The 20,236-nt window shown below is 38.6% G+C and overlaps 2 protein-coding genes and 1 non-coding gene across 5 annotated transcripts; 2 read left to right on the top strand and 1 right to left on the bottom strand.

Annotated features, from left to right (window-relative positions):
• Window positions 1-4,111: 4,111 nt before the first annotated feature.
• On the top strand, window positions 4,112-10,942 carry tex261 (testis expressed 261). The gene is made up of 6 exons (XM_023287841.3): window positions 4,112-4,299; window positions 8,309-8,388; window positions 8,483-8,636; window positions 9,246-9,313; window positions 9,449-9,551; window positions 9,953-10,942. Exons 1-6 carry the CDS (start codon window positions 4,230-4,232, stop codon window positions 10,066-10,068), a joined length of 591 nt encoding a protein of 196 aa, XP_023143609.1. The 5' UTR covers window positions 4,112-4,229; the 3' UTR covers window positions 10,069-10,942.
• On the top strand, window positions 9,715-9,787 carry trnak-cuu (transfer RNA lysine (anticodon CUU)). The gene has a single exon. It is a non-coding gene; the product is annotated as a tRNA-Lys (tRNA).
• A 139-nt stretch (window positions 10,943-11,081) lies between the features above and the next one.
• Window positions 11,082-19,986, bottom strand: ankrd53 (ankyrin repeat domain 53). Of its 3 annotated transcripts, XM_023287847.3 has the most exons (7): window positions 16,141-19,985; window positions 15,936-16,006; window positions 15,761-15,848; window positions 14,335-14,531; window positions 13,836-14,000; window positions 13,610-13,730; window positions 11,082-13,294 (listed from the first exon to the last, which is right to left on the bottom strand). In XM_023287847.3, the coding sequence occupies exons 2-7, from the start codon at window positions 15,956-15,958 to the stop codon at window positions 12,737-12,739; spliced, it is 1,152 nt and encodes a 383-aa protein (XP_023143615.2). In that variant the 5' UTR covers window positions 15,959-16,006; window positions 16,141-19,985; the 3' UTR covers window positions 11,082-12,736. The 3 variants fall into 3 exon arrangements, with proteins under 3 accessions (XP_023143615.2, XP_054863752.1, XP_054863751.1); XM_055007777.1 differs by lacking the exon at window positions 15,936-16,006 and having other exon boundaries at window positions 16,141-19,986; XM_055007776.1 differs by having other exon boundaries at window positions 15,936-19,985.
• Window positions 19,987-20,236: the final 250 nt, after the last annotated feature.

Raw genomic sequence — 20,236 nt, 5'->3', positions numbered from 1 at the left:
CTAATCGACCAATCGATTCATCAACAAATATCATTTGCCACGTAGTAAAGACTAACTAAATTAACGCCAAATAAGGTTAGCATGCAAGCTAATGTGAATAAGTCAACACTGCTCCCAGTTTTACCAACGTTAGCTTGGGGAAGTTTGTGTCTGTTTACATGTATTAATACAGCAGATGGGTTGGCTATAAGTATATGGTTTGAGTACTTACTCAAACCTCTTGTCGCCAGCAGTGCAAACAGTAAAGTTAATTTAATCAGAGCTTTTACAGGAAACTTGGCAAGGAGCCTGTCTGTCCACGTTGTCAGCTAGTTACCTGGCCACGTAAGAGCTGCTGCAGCTGTCAAGTGGCTGTCACTCATAGACACTCCTACTGTATGTGCTGTCCTTGTTTTATTCTCTGCATTAAAATAATAAAGGAAATAACGAAAACGATGAGTTAAACTTGGAGTATAGATGTTTTAAAAGTCTTCACTTTCTTTATGCCCATAAAACTGAATTTTTAACATGATTTATAAGAAAATTCAGTTTTCTAAACGTATGTTTAATTGTATTTTAATTTGTCTTTCATGTTTATCCTTTTTCCACCTACTTTAATAATGTTGCATTGTTGTTGTATTGTTGTCACAATACCAAAATTCTGACTTTGATACAATACCAGCTTAGATATTTTGATACCGATACTGAAAGTACACCTTAATAAAAACAAAAACATCAGAAAAAGTATTTCATAAATAACATTATTATTATTATTCCATTACAAAGATTCCAGAACATGTAACTTAAATTGTAATTTTTTTCTGATCAAAATAATTGAAACTATTTGGACAATATGGAATAAAATAACCTTTATTGTCATTGTACACTAAAGGCTATTCTGTTCTATACTGCTACATTAAAAAAAAATTAATTACATGTTCTATCAATGCTAAGCAGAGACAAAGACAGAGCCTCTGGAAATAGGGAAATCTTTTCAAGTTGAGACAATTTATGGGCCTACATCCTTAAAACTATACATTTGACTGGGTTGATCAACACTGCAATGGAAGTGGACCGGATAGCACTAGAATCACACAAATAGTAAGTCCCCCCCCCCCCCCCCCCCCCCCCCCCCCCCCCCCCCCCCGCCCCCAAGTATGGGTGCTGTGTTTACATCATGTGTTTACCTTTGGGCCAAGAAAGACACACTTTTGCACTAGCACTTCAACAAACACATAGAAAACCTAAAGAATGTCATTTTGCATTTTGCCAGACGTTTGAAACACAAATGACATCCAGCCCATTCACAGAAACAAATACAAGATGTCCTTTGGGATCAGTGCTACCCACATAAATACAGTGGTGGAAATAAGTTTTCAGACACCATTAAAATTTTACACAATCTCAAATATCATCATGAAATATCTGTGGAAAAATCTTTTTTGTGTTTCAAAAGGTGTGGCTGCATTAGACACAGACAAAGAAATGCAAATGATATTTTTTGTTTGTTTATTGTTTACAAGAAAAACTAACAAAACTAAATTCTTGGCAGTTTCAATATGTCGGTTCTCGACATTGTTGGTATCAAAGTCATCAAATAACAAAGAATGTGTTCAAAACTGAAAAAAATACAATAAACCATCACATCATCAAATTAATATTTTGTTGTCCTGCCACTAGCAGCAGTAGAGCTCTAATCCTGGCTGCCATGTTCCCCATGAGCCTTTCACACTGTTGAGGGGTAATCTTGTCCCATTCTTCTTGAATTACTGCTTTTAATTCTTCTAAATTCTTTGGATTATGCATTGAAACAGACCTCTTGATAATCCACCACAGATTTTCAATGGGGCTCATGTCCGGAGATTGAGCTGGCCACTCTAAGACCTGGATACTGTGCTGCTGCAGCCAAGTTCTACTGGGCCTGGATGTGTTCAAGAAGCATTATCTGGTAGAAACATCCAGTTTTGACCTCAACAGAACAGAGCACGTACAGAAGGGAGCATGTGGGTTTGGAGAATGGTACAGTATTTGGCAGAGTTCAGTGTCTCATCACAGACAGCGAGATGACCAACACCAGCAGCACTCATGCATCCCCAAACCATGATACTGCCTCCACCATGCTTGACAGTAGGTACTGTACATGCTGGAGATAATGCCTCGCCTGGCCTTCTGTGTACTCTCACATTAGCAGGAGGAAGATAAACCTGGAAACTGGACTCATCTGACCACAGAATCTTCTTCCAGTTCCTGGTTGTCCAGTTCTTGTGTGCTTGGGCCCAACAACGCTGGCTAACCTCTGTCTCTCATTGATCAGGCGCTTCTTCGCAGCCCTGTAGGACCTTCAGCCATCATCTAAAAGTCAGCCACGTACAGTGCAGGTGGAACACTGGACACCAGTTTGGTTTGACCACTGCTGCTGAAGCTCCTGTGACGTCATTCAGCGGTTTTCCCTGCACATGCGGATCAGGATGCGATCATTACTTTCTGAAGAAACCCTTAGATGCCCAGATCTTAGTTTGTCTTCCAAGTTGCTGGTTTGTCTGTATTTCTGCAGAGTGTATCCAACTGCTGAAGGACTGCATCTGCACTTCCTGGCTATCTGGCGCCAGCTGTACCCTTCCTGGCTGAGAATCTGTATCTTCAGGTGTGTGTCCTGCATTAGGTTCCTTGTTTTAGCCATTTTGTCTCTGAACAACTTTCAAATGTGCTGGATTTATATAGACATGAAGCACGGCAACACAAATTGTGTCTTTTAATAAAAAGCACAACCTTCATTAGTGGATCACTGGTACCAAAATGACCCAATACTCAAAATTTCTTATGTATTTTTATGGAATCAATCAATTTTAAGTTTTTAATGGCTTTTTAAGGATTTGTTTAGTATTTTGGCTGTGACTGTACTAAAAGAAATAACACATGAAGACCTAAGAGTCATTCTCAATGCGATATTTCACAAGTGGGGTGTCCGAAAACTTTTTTCCACCACTGTATATATGTTGAAAACTGACTCAAAAAATATATTGGAGAATGTGGGCCTTAACCCTGAAGACTGAGCTCCATGTCTGATGTTGGTGCATTATTTTGTCACTTGTTTTCACTGTATTTTGCGACTGAAGTCTTTATTTACTCACTGCTTAAGTTTGGGCTCTTTTATAACATTAACTACATGCTACAAGACAAACTTCTTGTATCCTGAAAAGGAGCGACACCAGCAGATAACATTCGGCTGTATGAACTCTTGACATGCTTTTCTGATGTTCATTGATTTTATACGTTCATCAAATTACTATGCATGTTGAGAAATGACACTTAAAGGTACCCACTGTGTTCAGATGTGATGCCTAATAAAGTGGCAGTGACATAGTAAGAAAACGTTTGGGTTATTTATCACTTGATGTATTTGACTGATTCTAATTTTGACCTAAACACAATATTTTGACTAAAGATCTAGTAATCTTGATTGAAAAAGAAGAAACTATTTCTTAATATCTCAACATATGACTTCATCTGTTTTGTCTATCTCCTTATTTTCCATCCAATAATTTCTGGCAGATATAGGCTTTTATTTTAAATCAAACACTACATTTTATAAACCCTCTCAGCTGTAATTTTAATGCTCCGTTTTGAAACTGTAAATTGTTAAACATTAAATGAATTTGTTTCCATTTTGACTGTTGGTCGGACAAAACAAGACATCCGAGGACATCACTTCAAGCTTACTAAATTCAGAATTCAGTGTTTTTAATTTAGATTTGCCTTATTTATCATTTGATGAATGTGATTGATTCCATTTGGACGTGAAAACAACGTTTTTGACAAAATTATCACACTTTTCACTTAAAAGGAAGGCATTTTATCTCAAACTTTGACCTATTACGTCAAAAAATGTTGCCAGAATTTTGATGTTCTGTGATTTTTTTTCAGATTAGTGTCTTTTCATGCATTATTTTCTGGCCAAAATAGCATCTTATTCTTTAACATTCAAACTCGGCTTTTTATAAATCAGCCAAAAAGGCTGTTTAATTGCCTCGGGAGAGATTGTTTTATTTAAGTTATTGCACTTCCCCTCCGACCACAGGTGGCGCTACAAGCAGAACAAGCCGTCCTTCCTGGAGATGAGGCCCTTCTTTATTGCTCTGCTCACTTTGTACCGAGGGGGAGGAACTTTGACCAGTGCTAGTTAGCAGCCAGCTAGCGGTTTTCTGCATTATTTTCTTGTTTTTTTTGTGTGTTTTTGCATATGCAGAGAGATGTGGTTTATTTATTTACTGAGCTGGCTGTCGTTGGTGATTCAAATATCCTTCGTCACTCTGGCAATAGGTGAGTGCCCGCTGGGAATCCCTGCAAAGAGCTAACGTACGCTGCTAATATTTGCTTGCTAATGCTAGCGGAGCAAATCAGCGGATGAAGCTGCATCAACAAACGTTTAAAGGGCGTCGTTTCACAAACGGAGGATGTCTTAGCACTCATTTAAACGTTAAAAGTTCATTGCCAAAAAGCAGAAAGTGTGCCTTAACAAGTTACACGGTGTTAGCTCGCCGATTTACTGTTAGCTTCCTACTAGCTAGCTAGCTAGCCTTCGGGTACAGGAAGTTGTGGGAAACGAATAGAAGATTTTATATTCTTAGCAATGGCAATGCTATATATTTTAAGCCACATACATTTAAGTAAAAGCATAAAAATGTATCACGGGGATGTTCTTGAATTTCCTAATTTCGGTATAGTTTTCTTGGGACAAGGGAATAACTCGGGCTGAATGTCTTGTTTGCTAATAGGTGTCAAGTTAGCAATATGCGGCTATTCTGTTATTTTATCCCTGTTGGGTTTATCAATACACGCTAATCGACCAATCGATTCATCAACAAATATCATTTGCCACGTAGTAAAGACTAACTAAATTAACGCCAAATAAGGTTAGCATGCAAGCTAATGTGAATAAGTCAACACTGCTCCCAGTTTTACCAACGTTAGCTTGGGGAAGTTTGTGTTTGTTTACATGTATTAATACAGCAGATGGGTTGGCTATAAGTATATGGTTTGAGTACTTACTCAAACCTCTTGTCGCCAGCAGTGCAAACAGTAAAGTTAATTTAATCAGAGCTTTTACAGGAAACTTGGCAAGGAGCCTGTCTGTCCACGTTGTCAGCTAGTTACCTGGCCACGTAAGAGCTGCTGCAGCTGTCAAGTGGCTGTCACTCATAGACACTCCTACTGTATGTGCTGTCCTTGTTTTATTCTCTGCATTAAAATAATAAAGGAAATAACGAAAACGATGAGTTAAACTTGGAGTATAGATGTTTTAAAAGTCTTCACTTTCTTTATGCCCATAAAACTGAATTTTTAACATGATTTATAAGAAAATTCAGTTTTCTAAACGTATGTTTAATTGTATTTTAATTTGTCTTTCATGTTTATCCTTTTTCCACCTACTTTAATAATGTTGCATTGTTGTTGTATTGTTGTCACAATACCAAAATTCTGACTTTGATACAATACCAGCTTAGATATTTTGATACCGATACTGAAAGTACACCTTAATAAAAACAAAAACATCAGAAAAAGTAATTCATAAATAACATTATTATTATTATTCCATTACAAAGATTCCAGAACATGTAACTTAAATTGTAATTTTTTTCTGATCAAAATAATTGAAACTATTTGGACAATATGGAATAAAATAACCTTTATTGTCATTGTACACTAAAGGCTATTCTGTTCTATACTGCTACATTAAAAAAAAAATTTAATTACATGTTCTATCAATGCTAAGCAGTCGAAGATGTGAAAAGACAGCACGTCTGTTGCTGAGCTAATTTGTGTATATAGATAATAAAACTGCAGACAAAGCCAGAAAAGAATTCATCTGCTGGGGTTTTAACCGAATTAAACAGGTTTTTGCACATAACTTCAGTTTAAACATCTTTACTCTGGCCTCTAGTTTGTTTTAAAATCGACTGTTATGTTGCCGTAGGTAGGATTGAACAAATTGGGGAAAATAAGTAATTACGGTTTTTACAGATGTGAATGGCAAAATATATATTTTTTAAGCCTTTAGCTTAATATCTATGGTGTAGTAGGTTTTAAACACGTGATGGATCATTATAACATGAGACTGCATCAAATATTTACTGCTGGATAATTTCATTAAAGAAATGTTAAAATACGAATTCCTTCAAACAGACATATTTATTGCATTTTTAAATGGCATAGGCAACAGTTATCACAACAACTGTGACTGTATTAAATTAGGATAAAATAAAATTATTCCAAAAAAAAAAAAAAAAAAAAAATATATATATATATATATATATATATATATATATATATATATAAAAATAAAAAAATTTCTGACTTTGAAACACATAGTTCTTTTTATCGCTCAGGAGCAGCATCTCATTGTCACACATTCTGCAGCTGAGTTAAATTCAGTAATTATAACAGTAGATAAACGCTGCGTCAGAAGCACTATATGTCCGAAAAATGCAGCTTTTGCGATTTGCTAATTGCACTGTTTCAAATTGCAATTTCAGTTTTGAAATGGATTAAATATTCAGCCCTAATGACAAGGCAGTGCATGGTCTGACTCTCCTAGTATATCTTTGTTCTTTTATCTCTGTACAACCCCATTTGCACTTTGAGATCCTCGGGCAGAGGCCTGCTCTCTGTTCCACATTCTTGATTGAGGACTAAAGGGGACAGAGATTTTGCAATTTTGCAACAGTTCTGATTCTCTGGAATCCCCTGCCCAGAAAACAATTCAGACTGAGTCTGAAGCTTTTTTAAATCTAAGTCTGAAATGTATTATTTAACACTGGCGCTTGTGACTTTATCTGACTCTAGCTATTATTTTACTGATAGATTTTGCGATGTCTAATTTTAGTATGGCTTGTTTTGCACTCTGATGCTCTCTCACTTTGTTTTTCTGTCTTGCTTTATATGTTCTGTACTTGCTATGTGAAGCACTTTGTGACATTGTCTAATTATTATTAATGAGTTACAAAGCTTGTGATTGCCAGGTTGTAAAAAAATCTCTCCAGCTGTTTTTTATCCTCCACCATGGAGCTTGCATCTGCTTAATATTTACAACTGCAGACTTGATGTATTGTTGTTCTAAAAAATGCTTTACTAATTTTATCATATCATGGCACAAAGTCATCTATTTGTCAAAAGCAGGAAATTAATTTCCAACAGTCTTTGATATTTGATCATTTTGCTATTTTGCTTTTCTGTCAGTTATAGAAAGTTAATGAAATAGATTGCAGTTTTTGAGTGTTGCTTGGACAAAACAAGATATTTGACGATTTCATTTCAAGCTTTCTGAAAGCAGAATTTGTCTGCGTTTTTAAATGGAGGCACCCAGAAATAATGACCAACAGATTAATTTGCAATAAAAATAACTGTCACTTCCAGCCTTTTTTATAACCGCAGATCAAATTCCTCATCAGAAAGTGAGAAATGGATGAGACAAATATAAATTATAAACATCAATCAAAGCCATTTCCTACAATCTTGCAACTACAAAGGTGTCCTTCACAGCCCCTGGGTAAATGTTTTGGTCAGTTTTGATTGTGTTTGGCATTCCTTCAACATGAGCTCAACATCTGCTACGGGGTCATGTCCTGTGTTTCTGGTGTGTTTTTATTAACTTCATCAAGTGGACTGTATTATTGACACTTTCTTTCTCGCTTTGTCTTGGCTGTTTGCTTGAGTTAGGCATTAAATCGCAATACATTTAGGGAACTGGCTTGTATGTTCTTAGCACCAGCTAGAAAACTGTCAAGTGCTGAAAGTTGTTCTTGAATATCTACTGTGATTCACTGTTTTTGAGTTATTCTTTTATCTGTTTTATTTCCTCCATTTGATATTTACAGATTTGTGTTCCACTTTTTGTATATTTTTTTAAAAGCTTCTACATTTTAAGAACTACAAAGAGATGTAGAAAACAAGTTTGTATTCCAAAACGTAAGGTATTGAATGATCATTTTTCTATTATTTTGGTAGTGGTACTAAAAATGCTGTACCATAACTAGTTTCAGATAATACCAAGTTCCTTTGTTGACTGCTGTGTAGATAACACTATCCTGGCAATAAACTATTTCATTCGCAAATGTGTTCTGAAATGCCTGTCCTGAAATTAACAAACTCATCTTTCTAGCAATTCATCTTTCCTTTTTATCAACCCTAAATATTAATTGATTTCCAGCAAAAGTGGCATTCTAAAATAGCACATTTACCAGTGTGTGTAAAAAGAGTTTTACCCTATCATTAATGTTGATTTCCAGCAGCAGTGACAAAGATTTCTGTCTGTTTTTGTTGCTTTACCCAGCTGCTGGCCTCTACTACTTGGCCGAACTAATAGAAGAATACACAGTAGCCACCAGTCGAATTATAAAGTACATGATACTGGTAAGTAAGCAGATATATGTTTTGAAGGATTTACTGTAGTAAAATACGTAGCTACCCACGTCAAGCTGCTGTTTCACTGTTTGAATGTGTCCAGTTCTCGACAGGTGTGCTGGCAGGTCTCTATGTTTTTGAGGGTTTCCCAGTGTTGATGGTGGGAGTTGGTCTCTTCACGAACCTGGTATATTTTGGCCTCCTGCAGACCTTCCCCTACATACTGCTAAGCTCCCCAAACTTCATCCTCTCCTGTGGTAAGTATAATAGACACTTGCTTTGGATTGTTTAGCTCTTTATTTGTTAAAACGAAGTAACTGCAGTCGAGACCACTTCAGAAATATAAAGTTAATGAGACAACAAGTATGGATACTCTCATATTCATGTACAGCTAGAAAGTTAGTTTCCTATCATTTAGCAAGAAAAAAAAGCTCTGTGAATTAATTCAGACATCAAACAGGGTTCCCAAGTACAAGCTTAATACTGCATTTATAAGGGACATTTGTTCATTTTGGTTCAGCTGAGTCACTTTAAGTCGATTTTTTTTTTTTTTTTGCCTTATTAGAGACATTAGTGAATTACATAGTACCTCTTTTGGCTATTTCAATGTCATTTGTACACTTTATTGGTCTCATTACACGCTGGTTGTGTATTAGTGTGTATCCAATTTAACTCTTTGGCTGTTTCCTGCTGTCACACAGTATTATCCCCGCCCAGTGAGTTACTGAAAGCGTTTATCTCCAGCCCTGTTATGCTGTTGATTCAGTGCTCACTATTTGTCAATGACATGTATATGAAAACCTTTATTTCTTATCCTGTTGTACTTTTTACTAACTTGTCTCTATCTGTTTGTCTGTATGCTGCAGTGTTGGTGGTTGTGAACCACTACATGGCCTTTCAGTACTTTGCACAAGAGTATTATCCATTCTCAGAGGTAATTTAATCTCACATTTCTGATTCTATTTCCAGTTTTGAATGCAGTGCTTTTTGTAAATTGGGGGAAGATTTTCTTACATAATCATTTCTTTGTTGTCTAATCATCTTCAATTTGCTTCTGACTGGTCCTTAGGTGCTGGCGTACTTCACCATCTGCCTATGGGTGATTCCCTTCGCCTTCTTTGTGTCACTGTCAGCGGGAGAAAATGTGCTTCCATCCACCATGCAGCAAGGGGGTGAGATCCTCACAGATTTCCTTTAGCTTTGTGTTGTTTTCAGTAGGCAGCAGGTACAAGCTTCAAATGTTGGTTTCTCCATCAGACATATCAGTCATATTCATGAAATTCAAGTCGCTTTGCACTGCTGCATTGAAGAAGTTGAGCTCTTGTGCTACATATAGCCCGGCTAGCTCAGTCGGTAGAGCATGAGACTCTTAATCTCAGGGTCGTGGGTTCGAGCCCCACGTTGGGCGCATTGTGTTTTTTCTTTGTCACTTTCCAAAGTACACCTCAAATGTTTCTATGTATTTCCTGTTTTCCTGTGCAGTATGAAATTTAAGTCCAGAGTCTTCAATGACCGAGATTGTCTAATTAATGATGATTGCCCTTTTGTTCTTCTTTTGTTTGTTTTTTTTAAGATGATGTCGTGTCTAATTACTTCACCAAGGGCAAAAGGGGAAAGAGGTCTGGGATCCTCCTTGTGTTCTCTTTCCTCAAGGAGGCAGTGCTGCCCAGCCGACAGAAAATGTACTGAGGAGCTCGGACTCGGGGTGCAGCCTCAAGGGTTCAGGGGTTGATGAGTATGTATGTGTTGGAGATCAAGGGGAAGCAGGAAGGACAGTGGAAATTGTTTCTGGATGGGACTAAAACGAAGCAGTGGTCGACACGGGGAGGAAAAGCACACGAAAATGGATGGACCAATAAACAGATCAGAGCTTCCTGCTGGACGAGCCAACAAGTTTACATAGGACATGTTCGTCTGTCTTTGTCTTTCTGTCTGTCTGTCTGTACTGACTGCCAACAACACCTACTGGAGACCTCGTTTTTGGGATCTTGTCTGTAGCGCAATGCTTTCTTATCGTCATGTTAGACTTCATTTTTTAAGCTTTAGTATTAAAATATGTATGTGCAGGGTTTGAAATTAACAACCACCAAATACCTGTAAGTTTCGACTTGGGCAGATAAATCACTATCCGTTAACATCTATGTCATTTGTGTGTTGTAGGTCTCACTTGTCATCTGATTCAGTACACAACGTAGCACTAAAGACAAAATACAACCAGACAAAACTTTTTCTCCTCTGATGAGAAGGATGGGTTAGAGGTGACTGAGACATCTTAAAGGTACTTTATGGCGAACTCCTGCTGTCCACGCTTGGGCTGTGATGTGAAGTGATCCTGGACACAATAGTGGATAAGATAGAAAGTGCTTCAGTGGGAAAAATGCCACAGGTCACTACAAAAGCACCTAATAGGATAACTTCAATTGAGAAAGGGTAATCTGAAAAGGTGTAACCAATCTGGAAAGATGTCCTATTCTCTACAATGCGTGACATGGTTCTAATGCTGTGTGGCCTCCTGCATCACATCACTGAAAAAGTGGTAAATAAAGACACTTATGAAGGCTTACTTGTAATTCTTAGGGATCTTTTCTAAAGTGGATCATTGACATTGGGCCATAAAAGGGTGGCGTTATATGGGATTTATGTTGTTTTGACCTGCTTCTCCACATTTATTAATCACAAGCACTGTAGTGTGCGACTCGCCGGTCTTTTTTTTGGACTGTTTGTAAGAATTCATAGTAATAACAAACTGATTTTTGTACATCGATCCAAGAGAAAACCTGACATGAACTGCACATGTAAACACTTCTGAAGATCAAACCTGTGCAATGAGTTTTTTTTTAAAGCTTACTGGTGTTGAGGGACAAAAGCTGCTCAAAGTGCTTTTATGAGAGATGCATAGAGGAGGCTGAAATCCTTTTTACCAATTACTCAGTGTGATTCATCATAGGCTGGTATGCACACGACTGTGTAATAAAAGATTTTGTTGAAATAAGTCCTGGATTAAATGGGTCTTTTCACAGATTGGTGTTTCAAGGAAATGAAGGCAAAAATAGAGCTACTGATCTTCATCATTTCCAATTAAATCAAGTTAATGCAGCCTGTCACGATTAAATTTTATCTATGAAGGATTTTGTGTGTGTGTTAGACTATTGAGCTGGCTGATGCGATGTTTTCAATGTCTCATGTGGTTTGGTCACAGAGGTTACACCAGGTTAATGCCAGTGTATACTTTGACCCCCACTGAGGTGTGAAGTGCTTCATGAAGTCAAGGAAAAGACAAAAAAAAAAAAACAAGCACACACATATGCATCTTCAGCTGACAGGCCACAGCTTTAGTTCACACTCGCATGCTGTTGACAAGCCCTCACCTGGATCCTGATTCAGTTCCCTGGGGGAGATCAGTGAAAGTGCACGGATACATCTGTGACAGGTGACCCAGTTCACTGAGGTTTTCTCACCTTTCGCTCACCCCTCTGTTCACCCTGCTTTTGTGGGTGCAGCTTCTGGACAATGTGGTGTTTTTATACCTCCATGCTGGCACAGCCATGGCCAAGGGCGTAATGTTTCAGGTTGTCTCTCCGTCCCATTCGTGTAAACGAGAACACCTGGAGGAATTTCCTTACATCTCGTATAAACATCCACTTAAAAACTAAAGGGTGATTTTATTACAATTTGGTGGTGAGAGGTCACCTACAAAAGCAGGGTGTGTGTTTTTAGCCATATCTTCCATTTTGTCAGATACTGAACTGGTGATACTGGTTTTGTTTGCCCCTTGAAACCGTGGTGATTGAAGATTTTCTATGCTGCTGGACTGTAGATGTATGTGAAGCTTCCATGTTTTAGAATATATCGCATTTTTGCAGCGACATCCATTTTGAAGACTCGTTTGTGGTCATGGCTACAACTTGTGTTTTATCAGAATCGGCTTTATTGACCCAGCATGTGAACACAGACATGGAACTTCACTCTATTTATTCTCTCAATGAACCTAAACATCTCAGTCTTCACTATATATGTTATTGACATGAATGTAAACTGCAATTTAACTGGTTGGAGCAGGCAAGGTGGGCATTCTAATTAATTTGTCACTTTGAGCAAAGGTTGAGGAATTAATGGATATTTCAAAAGGGAAGTTTTAATATTTTATATGTGCTAAAACTTTTGATAAGACAACTAGACATCTGATTAATTTATACATAGTTTTCCTAATTTTTTTAAAACTACGAATGCATTTTACGTTTAAAAATTGAAAACATTTCAGATCATTTGACTACCAGTTGAGTTTTAATGCATTTCTTCTACACCCATCCACTAGTTTCAGATCTAGTAGAAGCCCCATCCGTACAGATTTGGAGGGTCAGTAGTGTCCAGGCTCCAGCACCTCAGCCAGATGCATGGCCACCTTCGTCCATGGAGAGGTGCTTTGCCCCTGAGGTCTCCTTCGATGCGGGACCTCTGCGATGTTCTGTGGCTTAAATTGCTGAGGGGAGGCGATCCTGGAGGGGAAGGCTCTGGGGAACAACACCCTCTCAAGGACATCCAGAGGCAGCTTAGGAGTCGGCTGAGGCTTGTCGTTCCACTTGGTGGTATACTGAAGTAGCCTGCTGTTTTTGTCCCTCCTTAATGTGACACTGTCCTGAAGGTCGGGCTCTGTGGGGGGTTTCTCTGGCTGGAGGCCCGTGAAGATGGTCCAGGGCCCGGGGGATGAAGCTGCAGGTTGCTTAGTGGTGGTCTTCCTGTCCTGTTGAGGGTGTCCAGGCTTACACAGACCCGTGGAGTGTTTTGGATTAGAGCTGCTCTTGTTTGGTAAGAGGCACTGAGTATGATACTTGGTCACCTCAGTCCTGGAGGAGAAATCCTTTAGGGGGGGCAAACCTTTCTTGTTTGCCCACTCTGCCATCTTCCCCTCACGTGTCTGAAAATGAAAATGAAGCAGATGTAGATAGTGTGAAATCAGTGTCATTATAAAGTGTTTCAAATGTCTTTATTGCATAAGAAGAAAGCTAAACATGCTGCCTTCAAATACCACCCAGACAAACACTTGTATAGCAGTATTAAGTTACTTACTATGTATTTAATAGTTTATTTATTTCGCTATTTGTCATTAGCAGACTTTATGTCAGTGTGTTGTAAAGTGAATGCTCTTCTGATTCTGTTCAGCTGTGGCATCATAACCTTTACATCACCTGACAATGCTGACTGCATCACTTTTCACATCATACAAACTAACCTTTTCGTTAAGTTTATTCTGCTCAGCCATATCCACAAGATCCCTGTACAAGACTTGAGCAAGCTTTCTCTCCTCCATTTCCTTCTTCTTCTCTACCTGCCACATGCAGCTTTTCAGATACCTGGACACATACAATAAGTCTGTTTTAACAAAAATCTGTCCATTCTAACTGAAACTGTTTAACTGAGCTTACATTTTGGCATGAACTGTTCCCTTAGTTTGATACCTTGCTACCGTCCTGTGGCACCAGATGCGGGCAAAGTCCAGAGGCATGAGTCCTATGCTGTCCTTGAGCAACACATCTGCTCCGGCCTCCACGAGCATCTCCACGCAGTCGAGGAGGCCCTCAGAGGCGGCCAGGTGCAGTGGGGTCTGGCCTGAGTCGTCGGTACTGGTTGAAAAAAAAAAATAGTCTTTTCAGCTTCATTATCATCACTGTTGCCATCATAATCATCATTACAATCATTATCCTTTGTAGCAGTTATAAACTTTCACCATCATCTCAGCGTAATCAAACAAATTACTTTTGCACTCTTTCTGTTCCAAGCATCTATTTTAAAAAGGCTTCACTTTGGTAATAAGAGTTTGATAAAGTATGCCACAGCTGACTCAAAAGAATACAGCATTCTGGATCCAGCTGAGAAAACTTAGAAACTAACCCAAAGTAAGGAAATACAACAGATTATACTTAAAAGCCTGCATAAAATAAAAGGAACTACTCCTACGCGTTGACATCAGCCTTGTGCTCCAGCAGGTATCTGAGGCAGGCGGAGGTTGCGGAGCTCTTGGAGGTCAGGACTATGTGAAGGGGCCGACAACCTCTGGAGCCACGGCTGTTGATCCACTCCAACTTGGAGTCCACCAGGAGCTGAACAGTAGCCAGCTGGCCATAAAGGCAGGCCACATGAAGTGCTGACACATCCTAGGGGATAAAGTGTACTCTCAACACTGTCTTCTGTTTTCTATTTCTACTTTTAAAATGTGTCCCTTCAGAGGTGAGTGAGAGGACAGAGTGATGCCCGATTGTCCTTTTCCATGGCAGACACTTTGATGTTTTTGCAGGAAAAACACAGGTATAATTAATAGCAATAATGATGCCTGTACACCTGTGGTTCTCCATTTTCATCACATGCATCCAAGTGACTGAAGCAGGAAGTTGTTGCTGCAGCTACCCCTGGTGATTTAAACACAGCTGCTTAAGGTGTTGTAATTACTGAGCTAGGCTGTGTGATGTTTCATGAGCAGACGTCATGTAGAAACTACATTAAGTCCAGTGCTGTACACCCACACAGGTGTTTTCGCTCATGATGGCTGATTAAACTGATTTTAGAACGAGCAAAAATGAAATATCTGTACTTTACTCATTTGCATTTTTATGTTTTATTTTTAGTCACTTTTATTTAGTCTCTCTCCGGTCACATGAAACTCTAGAAGTCTGAATAATTGTTTTTGAGGCTGACATGTTCTCAAGGTAATACACATGGGTAGAAGATGTACTCAGATACTGTATGTAAGTAAAAGCAGCAAAAGTACAGTGTGGCAGTACTCTGTCATGAGTAAAATCCATGCATTTAAATTTCTGCTTTTGTAAAAATAGAAAAGTAGAACAATGCTTCTCATATTATTAGATTGATACAGTGATGTGCTGATTACTTTTCTGCTGGAGCTGGTAAAGGTGATTTAACTAGTTTATATAGTTCCTCTGCTGTGTCAAAGATTGACAAAGTTCAACTATATTATTACATCATTATTTATTATTTTATTAATTTTATATTATTAAATAAAATCTGCAAAATAACTAAAGGTGTCAGGTAAATGTAGTAGAGTAAAAAGTACAATATTTGCCTCTTAACTGCAGTGGAGTAGCAGAAAATAGAAGTGCTCAGGTAACACATAACTAAAAAATCAACTTAAGCACAGTAATTGAACAAATATACTTAGCTACTTTTCAATGCTTAGGCTATCTGAGCTGTTGTCCACCTACAATATTAACATCCAGCTTTGGCCAACAGCTTCGGAAAATAAAAATAAAATGAGGCTTTTATTATGAAACTGCTTTTACACACAAATTATTTTGACATTGGCTTCATAAATAAACGGCCAGAATAGTTTTCCATAGTGTCAGCAGCATACTGCCACATTCTAACCCACCTCTCCGTTCACCTGCAGCTTCTCTGGGCTTCCTGTACAAATACCTGGCAACTTCCGGCTGCCTGGCGGAGCTCGACGGGATTTTTTCCTGCAACATTTAACCGTAAAGAAACTGCAGTTGGAAATGGTAAGCTATGAATTGAACTTTATGCGAGACATTTTAGGCAGAACTCACCTGTGTTTTAAAATTGTCGTCATTTCTGCCGTGAAAAGTTTAGCCCACGGCGAAGTTCGTCCCAACAACTTCTACCATGAAAAGTTCAATACGGCTCTTTAAATGACACTCTAGCCTGCTAAGCAGCTAGCTCAACCAGTGTACAGAATGAGTGTAGACTTAGAAAATACAACCTTTAAGCTTGAAATATTAAACTTTTTCTTACATCTCCCACGTCCACCGTTTCTTGTTTTGCTGACCGGTTCCAGGGTTGTCATGGAAATGAGGTAAACAGGAAACGAACCCTACTTTTCAAGTCTGCCACAGGCCCTGTGATAAAATAAAATAAAACGAATAAAAATCTCTGTAACCTGCTAGACTGTTAAGTTATCTATTGAATAAGTAGCATTTTACTTCCACAGTCGGTCCACATGGAGCTAACTGCTCATTTAACCATGTAATGTACTGGGTATTCCTTAATGAAGTTACATTAAGTAAGCTCATCATATGTTTGTATGTGTACGTAAAACTTGTAAAGGAACAATACATGTTAAATTAATTAAAACAAACAACAATCTGCTCTCAACTGTAGTGGAATAGAGGTGTAAAATAGCATGAAAAATAAAGGCTTGGGTAAAGCTTCCCCATAACTGTTCTCGAGTAAACAGGGTCTTAACCTTTTTTTTTTTTTTAATTACTCAGGAAAATCTGTACAATAAATAGTATCGTAGGCTTTTCACTTTAATACTAAATTTATTGAGACAAGTTTGTATTTTTATATATAATATTATAGGGTCTTATACTAAATGATTTAATTTAGGCAACTAAATTTACATTTTCTGTTTATAATACTGTGCGATCCTAACTTGAGATGTCCTGATCCTGATCCAAATCTTGGAGATGAAGGCATTTTTGACAGAAATGATTAAATAATTAATTAACAAATGACACAAAATAAGGACAGTGGTCATCTGTTCTGTGCTGATATTGCTGTTATGTCAATGATATGGGCCACAAAGGTTGTTTAAGTATATCTGCCATTGATATGGACTTGTTTTAATATAATGAACTCTGACTAGAGACCATTAAGCGTTACAAAAATCTGTCATGGTGGCCCATTGACACCTATCATAGCTCTCAACTCACCAACATGAAACTGTCCCTATGCTAAATGACTGTCTTCTCAGGTTGCTATAGTGTTAAACAGCATGAGGTTCCACCCGGTGGTGCAAACAGGTACTGATGTTAATCTACGTGGAGTGAAGCTTACGGAGGAAAATGGTATTGGCACATGCATGACTCAGAAATTGGATAAGGGCAACAAAAGCATAAGAAAAAAATGAATTAGGACATGTTTCATATTATTATTTAAACTTGTAATGCATATAAATAACACCGACTTAACTTGACTAAATATACTTGGTTGCCATCCACTTATTACTTTCTCTGAGGCTCACACTAAATGGACCCACACAATAACATTCCTGTAACACTGCTAGAAACATTTATATGCTATTCTACAAAATCTTCATCACGTTAATCTGGATAGAATTTTTCTTAAGGAAAGTGCTAGTTTCTATGCTGCAGCCTAATGAAAGGACCACCTCATGTAGTGTCTACTTTATGTCTTCTTTTCATGTAAGTGGAAACTAAAAAAAGGTTAAATTTAGACTGATTAAAAGATTTAAACTTCCTTCTTTTCATCAGGTTTTAAACTATTATAACAGGCTTTTTGTGGACAAATCAGTCAGGAAAAGGAGGGAAAACCTCAGAAGCTGCAGCTGATTTATGAATAAAATTTCTTTTTCTTGAGTGGCGACAATTATTCATAGATGAAACCTATATCAGCATGCCATTGCTAGCTGTTCTTCTATCTCTGGAATTAAACTGAAATAAAAGCCCACTTCCTTATGCAGCACTTTCAAAAGCACGTGTTGTGGTTGGGTCAGTATAACAGCTTGTGACAGATAAAGGCAGATGAGTGGCTGCAGGCGTAGTAGAAATGGATACTTCCACCCTCCCATGCCACAGCTCTGTCATCATATGTCCCCAGTGTGCTCATATCGACAGGGCATTACCATTGCTGGCTTGCACTTGGCCTCAGTAAAGCAGATCGATCTTGCGAGAGCCGTGGAGGCCTCAGAAGGCCCGCTTGTTCCACGGCACCCCGGACCTGTCGCCACATGTGGGGCCGCTATGAATTGGAACAGTTATATTCTCCATGTCTCTGTGGGGCTCAGGGGTCGATGGGCTCATCAGACGGCCGGCCACCCTGATCACAGCTATTGACCATTTGATCTGTGACTGAACTGAGCAGGATGGACAGCACTTTAGTGGACATATGTACACTGTGGAGGGCAAAGTGTGTCATGACAGAAGTTTACAGTGTTTGAACCGTTCAGCAAATTGAGGTGCCACCAACACAAAACCAACCAGTGGTACGTTAGTTTGTGTCTGGCTTACATTTTTAATTTACAATAGACAGTTGGACAGATCAGTTCCTAACCAGCAGGAGAGATTAGTGCATTGGTGGGGACTACTTGGACAGTGAGCCAAAAGAAATGACAGCAGTTGTGAGACCCAGTGCAATCATGTTGCTCACTATGTCTTTTCGATAGGATAGATTTTAATCAGGAGAGGAGGTCACCACAAAACAAAACACTACACTGGGTGTTCATTGAACAGCAAAATCTTTTCATGGGCATTATTGACAGTAAGAAAAACATAGAATACCAGACACATCCTTAACACTGGCTTAATTGGTAGTTTTCAGTTTTTTTAAAATTTCTCTACATATATTTGTATCTAACTTATAGTCATATAATTGCTTTTTTTTCTGCACATGATGCCACAAACTATTTTAATTGTCATACCTCGGTAGTCATACTCTCGTAAATGCGCCTTTTGGATAACATTTACTATTGCTTGCAAGTTTTTTAAAAGCTGTATCGATGTGTGTATCCATATTTGTATGCTACATGTGTTTTTCATTCCTTTTTGTAATACTTTTCACTCAGGAAAAGGAAAAAAATAAATGTGTTTGAAAAGAGGCACAAATGACAAAAGAAACTGAAACACATATGATGACAATGCTTACTAATGTCCATTTATCTTGCTAAAGAACTTCAAACTTGCTTCTTTTTCCAGAGCTTTCAACCTCATTTAACGATCGTATTTCTCCCAGTGAACTTATTTTTGGTTGTGGCCTTTTGCAGTGTCGAGTTTAATCACTCAGTTGTCATGTATCACCTAATATTTTCACTTGTCACAATCTAAACCATTAATCAATGCATTTGATTACCTTCATGGGATTTAAAAATAATTTTTTCCATTTAATCCTTTAACGTGTGGCTTCCCTTTTTGCTCTCTATCGTCCTCTATCTGTTGAAGTGATCAGTGTCCGGTGGAGGGTCAAGGACAGGCCACGACCCCTAGCTTCCTGCTATGAGCTCCAACCCCCCAGAGCCTTCGCCTTTGTCACAACACAGCCTTATAGCTCGCGGCTACATTGGTGACACAGACATGTGAGTGCAGAAAGAGTGAGTACATGTGGACTCATTGTGTGTGTGCATGATAATGTATATGCGGTCTTTGTTTGTGTGTACGGGTTAATAGGAAAGAGCAGCACACCCCCGCTGTGGCCTCAGCTGCTTCCTTTGACCTCGGTCACATGCCGTGGAGGTTGTGCGGACCCTTTGGTATAGAGCTCTTTCATGTTTGACTTTCATCACAAGTCCCTGGACAGCGACCCCCAGCATCACTTCTTTCTTTTGACAGTTGTGTGTAGGATTGTCCATGTACTGTCAAACTCAGTCTGTGAGTGAGTGTAAGCTCCTGAAAAGCTCTTGCATCTTAAAAGCTTTCTGACGTATGAAGTTCTGGAGCTTAGTCTGCAAGAAATTAAGATCAGAGCTGTTTAAGTTCAAAGTGCCTCCCAATATTCTCTCTCCTGCTAAATACTCATTACATTAAAACAATGGAACTTTGTGTGTGTGTGTGTGTGTGTGTGTGTGTGTGTGTGTGTGTGTGTGTGTGTGTGTGTGTGTGTGTGTGTGTGTGTGTGCAGTCAGTGTGCATGCAAGCACTAGCTACAACTCATCCAGTTGCTGCAGTGCAGATTAGCAATGGGCTGATCAGAGTTATCTAAACCTGCTTAGGGCCAGAATGAAAATGAGATCATATCCCATCAGCCTTGCGGCAGGCTCTCCCATTGGTTGGTTACATCATCCACTCAAGTCCCATCTGCTAGGTTGGTGGCATCTGACCAATTGACCAATCAGGCTGCAGCACAGACAAATGAATGTAAATAAGTGTTTTATAAG

This window comes from Amphiprion ocellaris, chromosome 23 (assembly GCF_022539595.1).
Source record: "Amphiprion ocellaris isolate individual 3 ecotype Okinawa chromosome 23, ASM2253959v1, whole genome shotgun sequence".
In the NCBI taxonomy this organism is placed as follows: Eukaryota; Metazoa; Chordata; class Actinopteri; family Pomacentridae; genus Amphiprion; species Amphiprion ocellaris.
Note: the sequence above shows the minus strand (reverse complement) of the source record. Positions and strands in the feature narration are given on the sequence as shown.

Excerpts from the sequence above, each read along its gene's own strand:
- tex261 (XM_023287841.3), top strand. The coding sequence starts at position 4,230 with ATGTGGTTTATTTATTTACTGAGCTGGCTGTCGTTGGTGATTCAAATA. Across the intron at positions 8,389-8,482 it reads TTATAAAGTACATGATACTG|TTCTCGACAGGTGTGCTGGC; the intron begins GTAAGTAAGCAG and ends GAATGTGTCCAG. Across the intron at positions 8,637-9,245 it reads AAACTTCATCCTCTCCTGTG|TGTTGGTGGTTGTGAACCAC; the intron begins GTAAGTATAATA and ends TGTATGCTGCAG.
- ankrd53 (XM_055007776.1), bottom strand. The coding sequence starts at position 15,958 with ATGACGACAATTTTAAAACACAG. Across the intron at positions 15,849-15,935 it reads ACGACAATTTTAAAACACAG|GAAAAAATCCCGTCGAGCTC; the intron begins GTGAGTTCTGCC and ends TAAATGTTGCAG. Across the intron at positions 13,731-13,835 it reads TGCCACAGGACGGTAGCAAG|GTATCTGAAAAGCTGCATGT; the intron begins GTATCAAACTAA and ends GTATGTGTCCAG.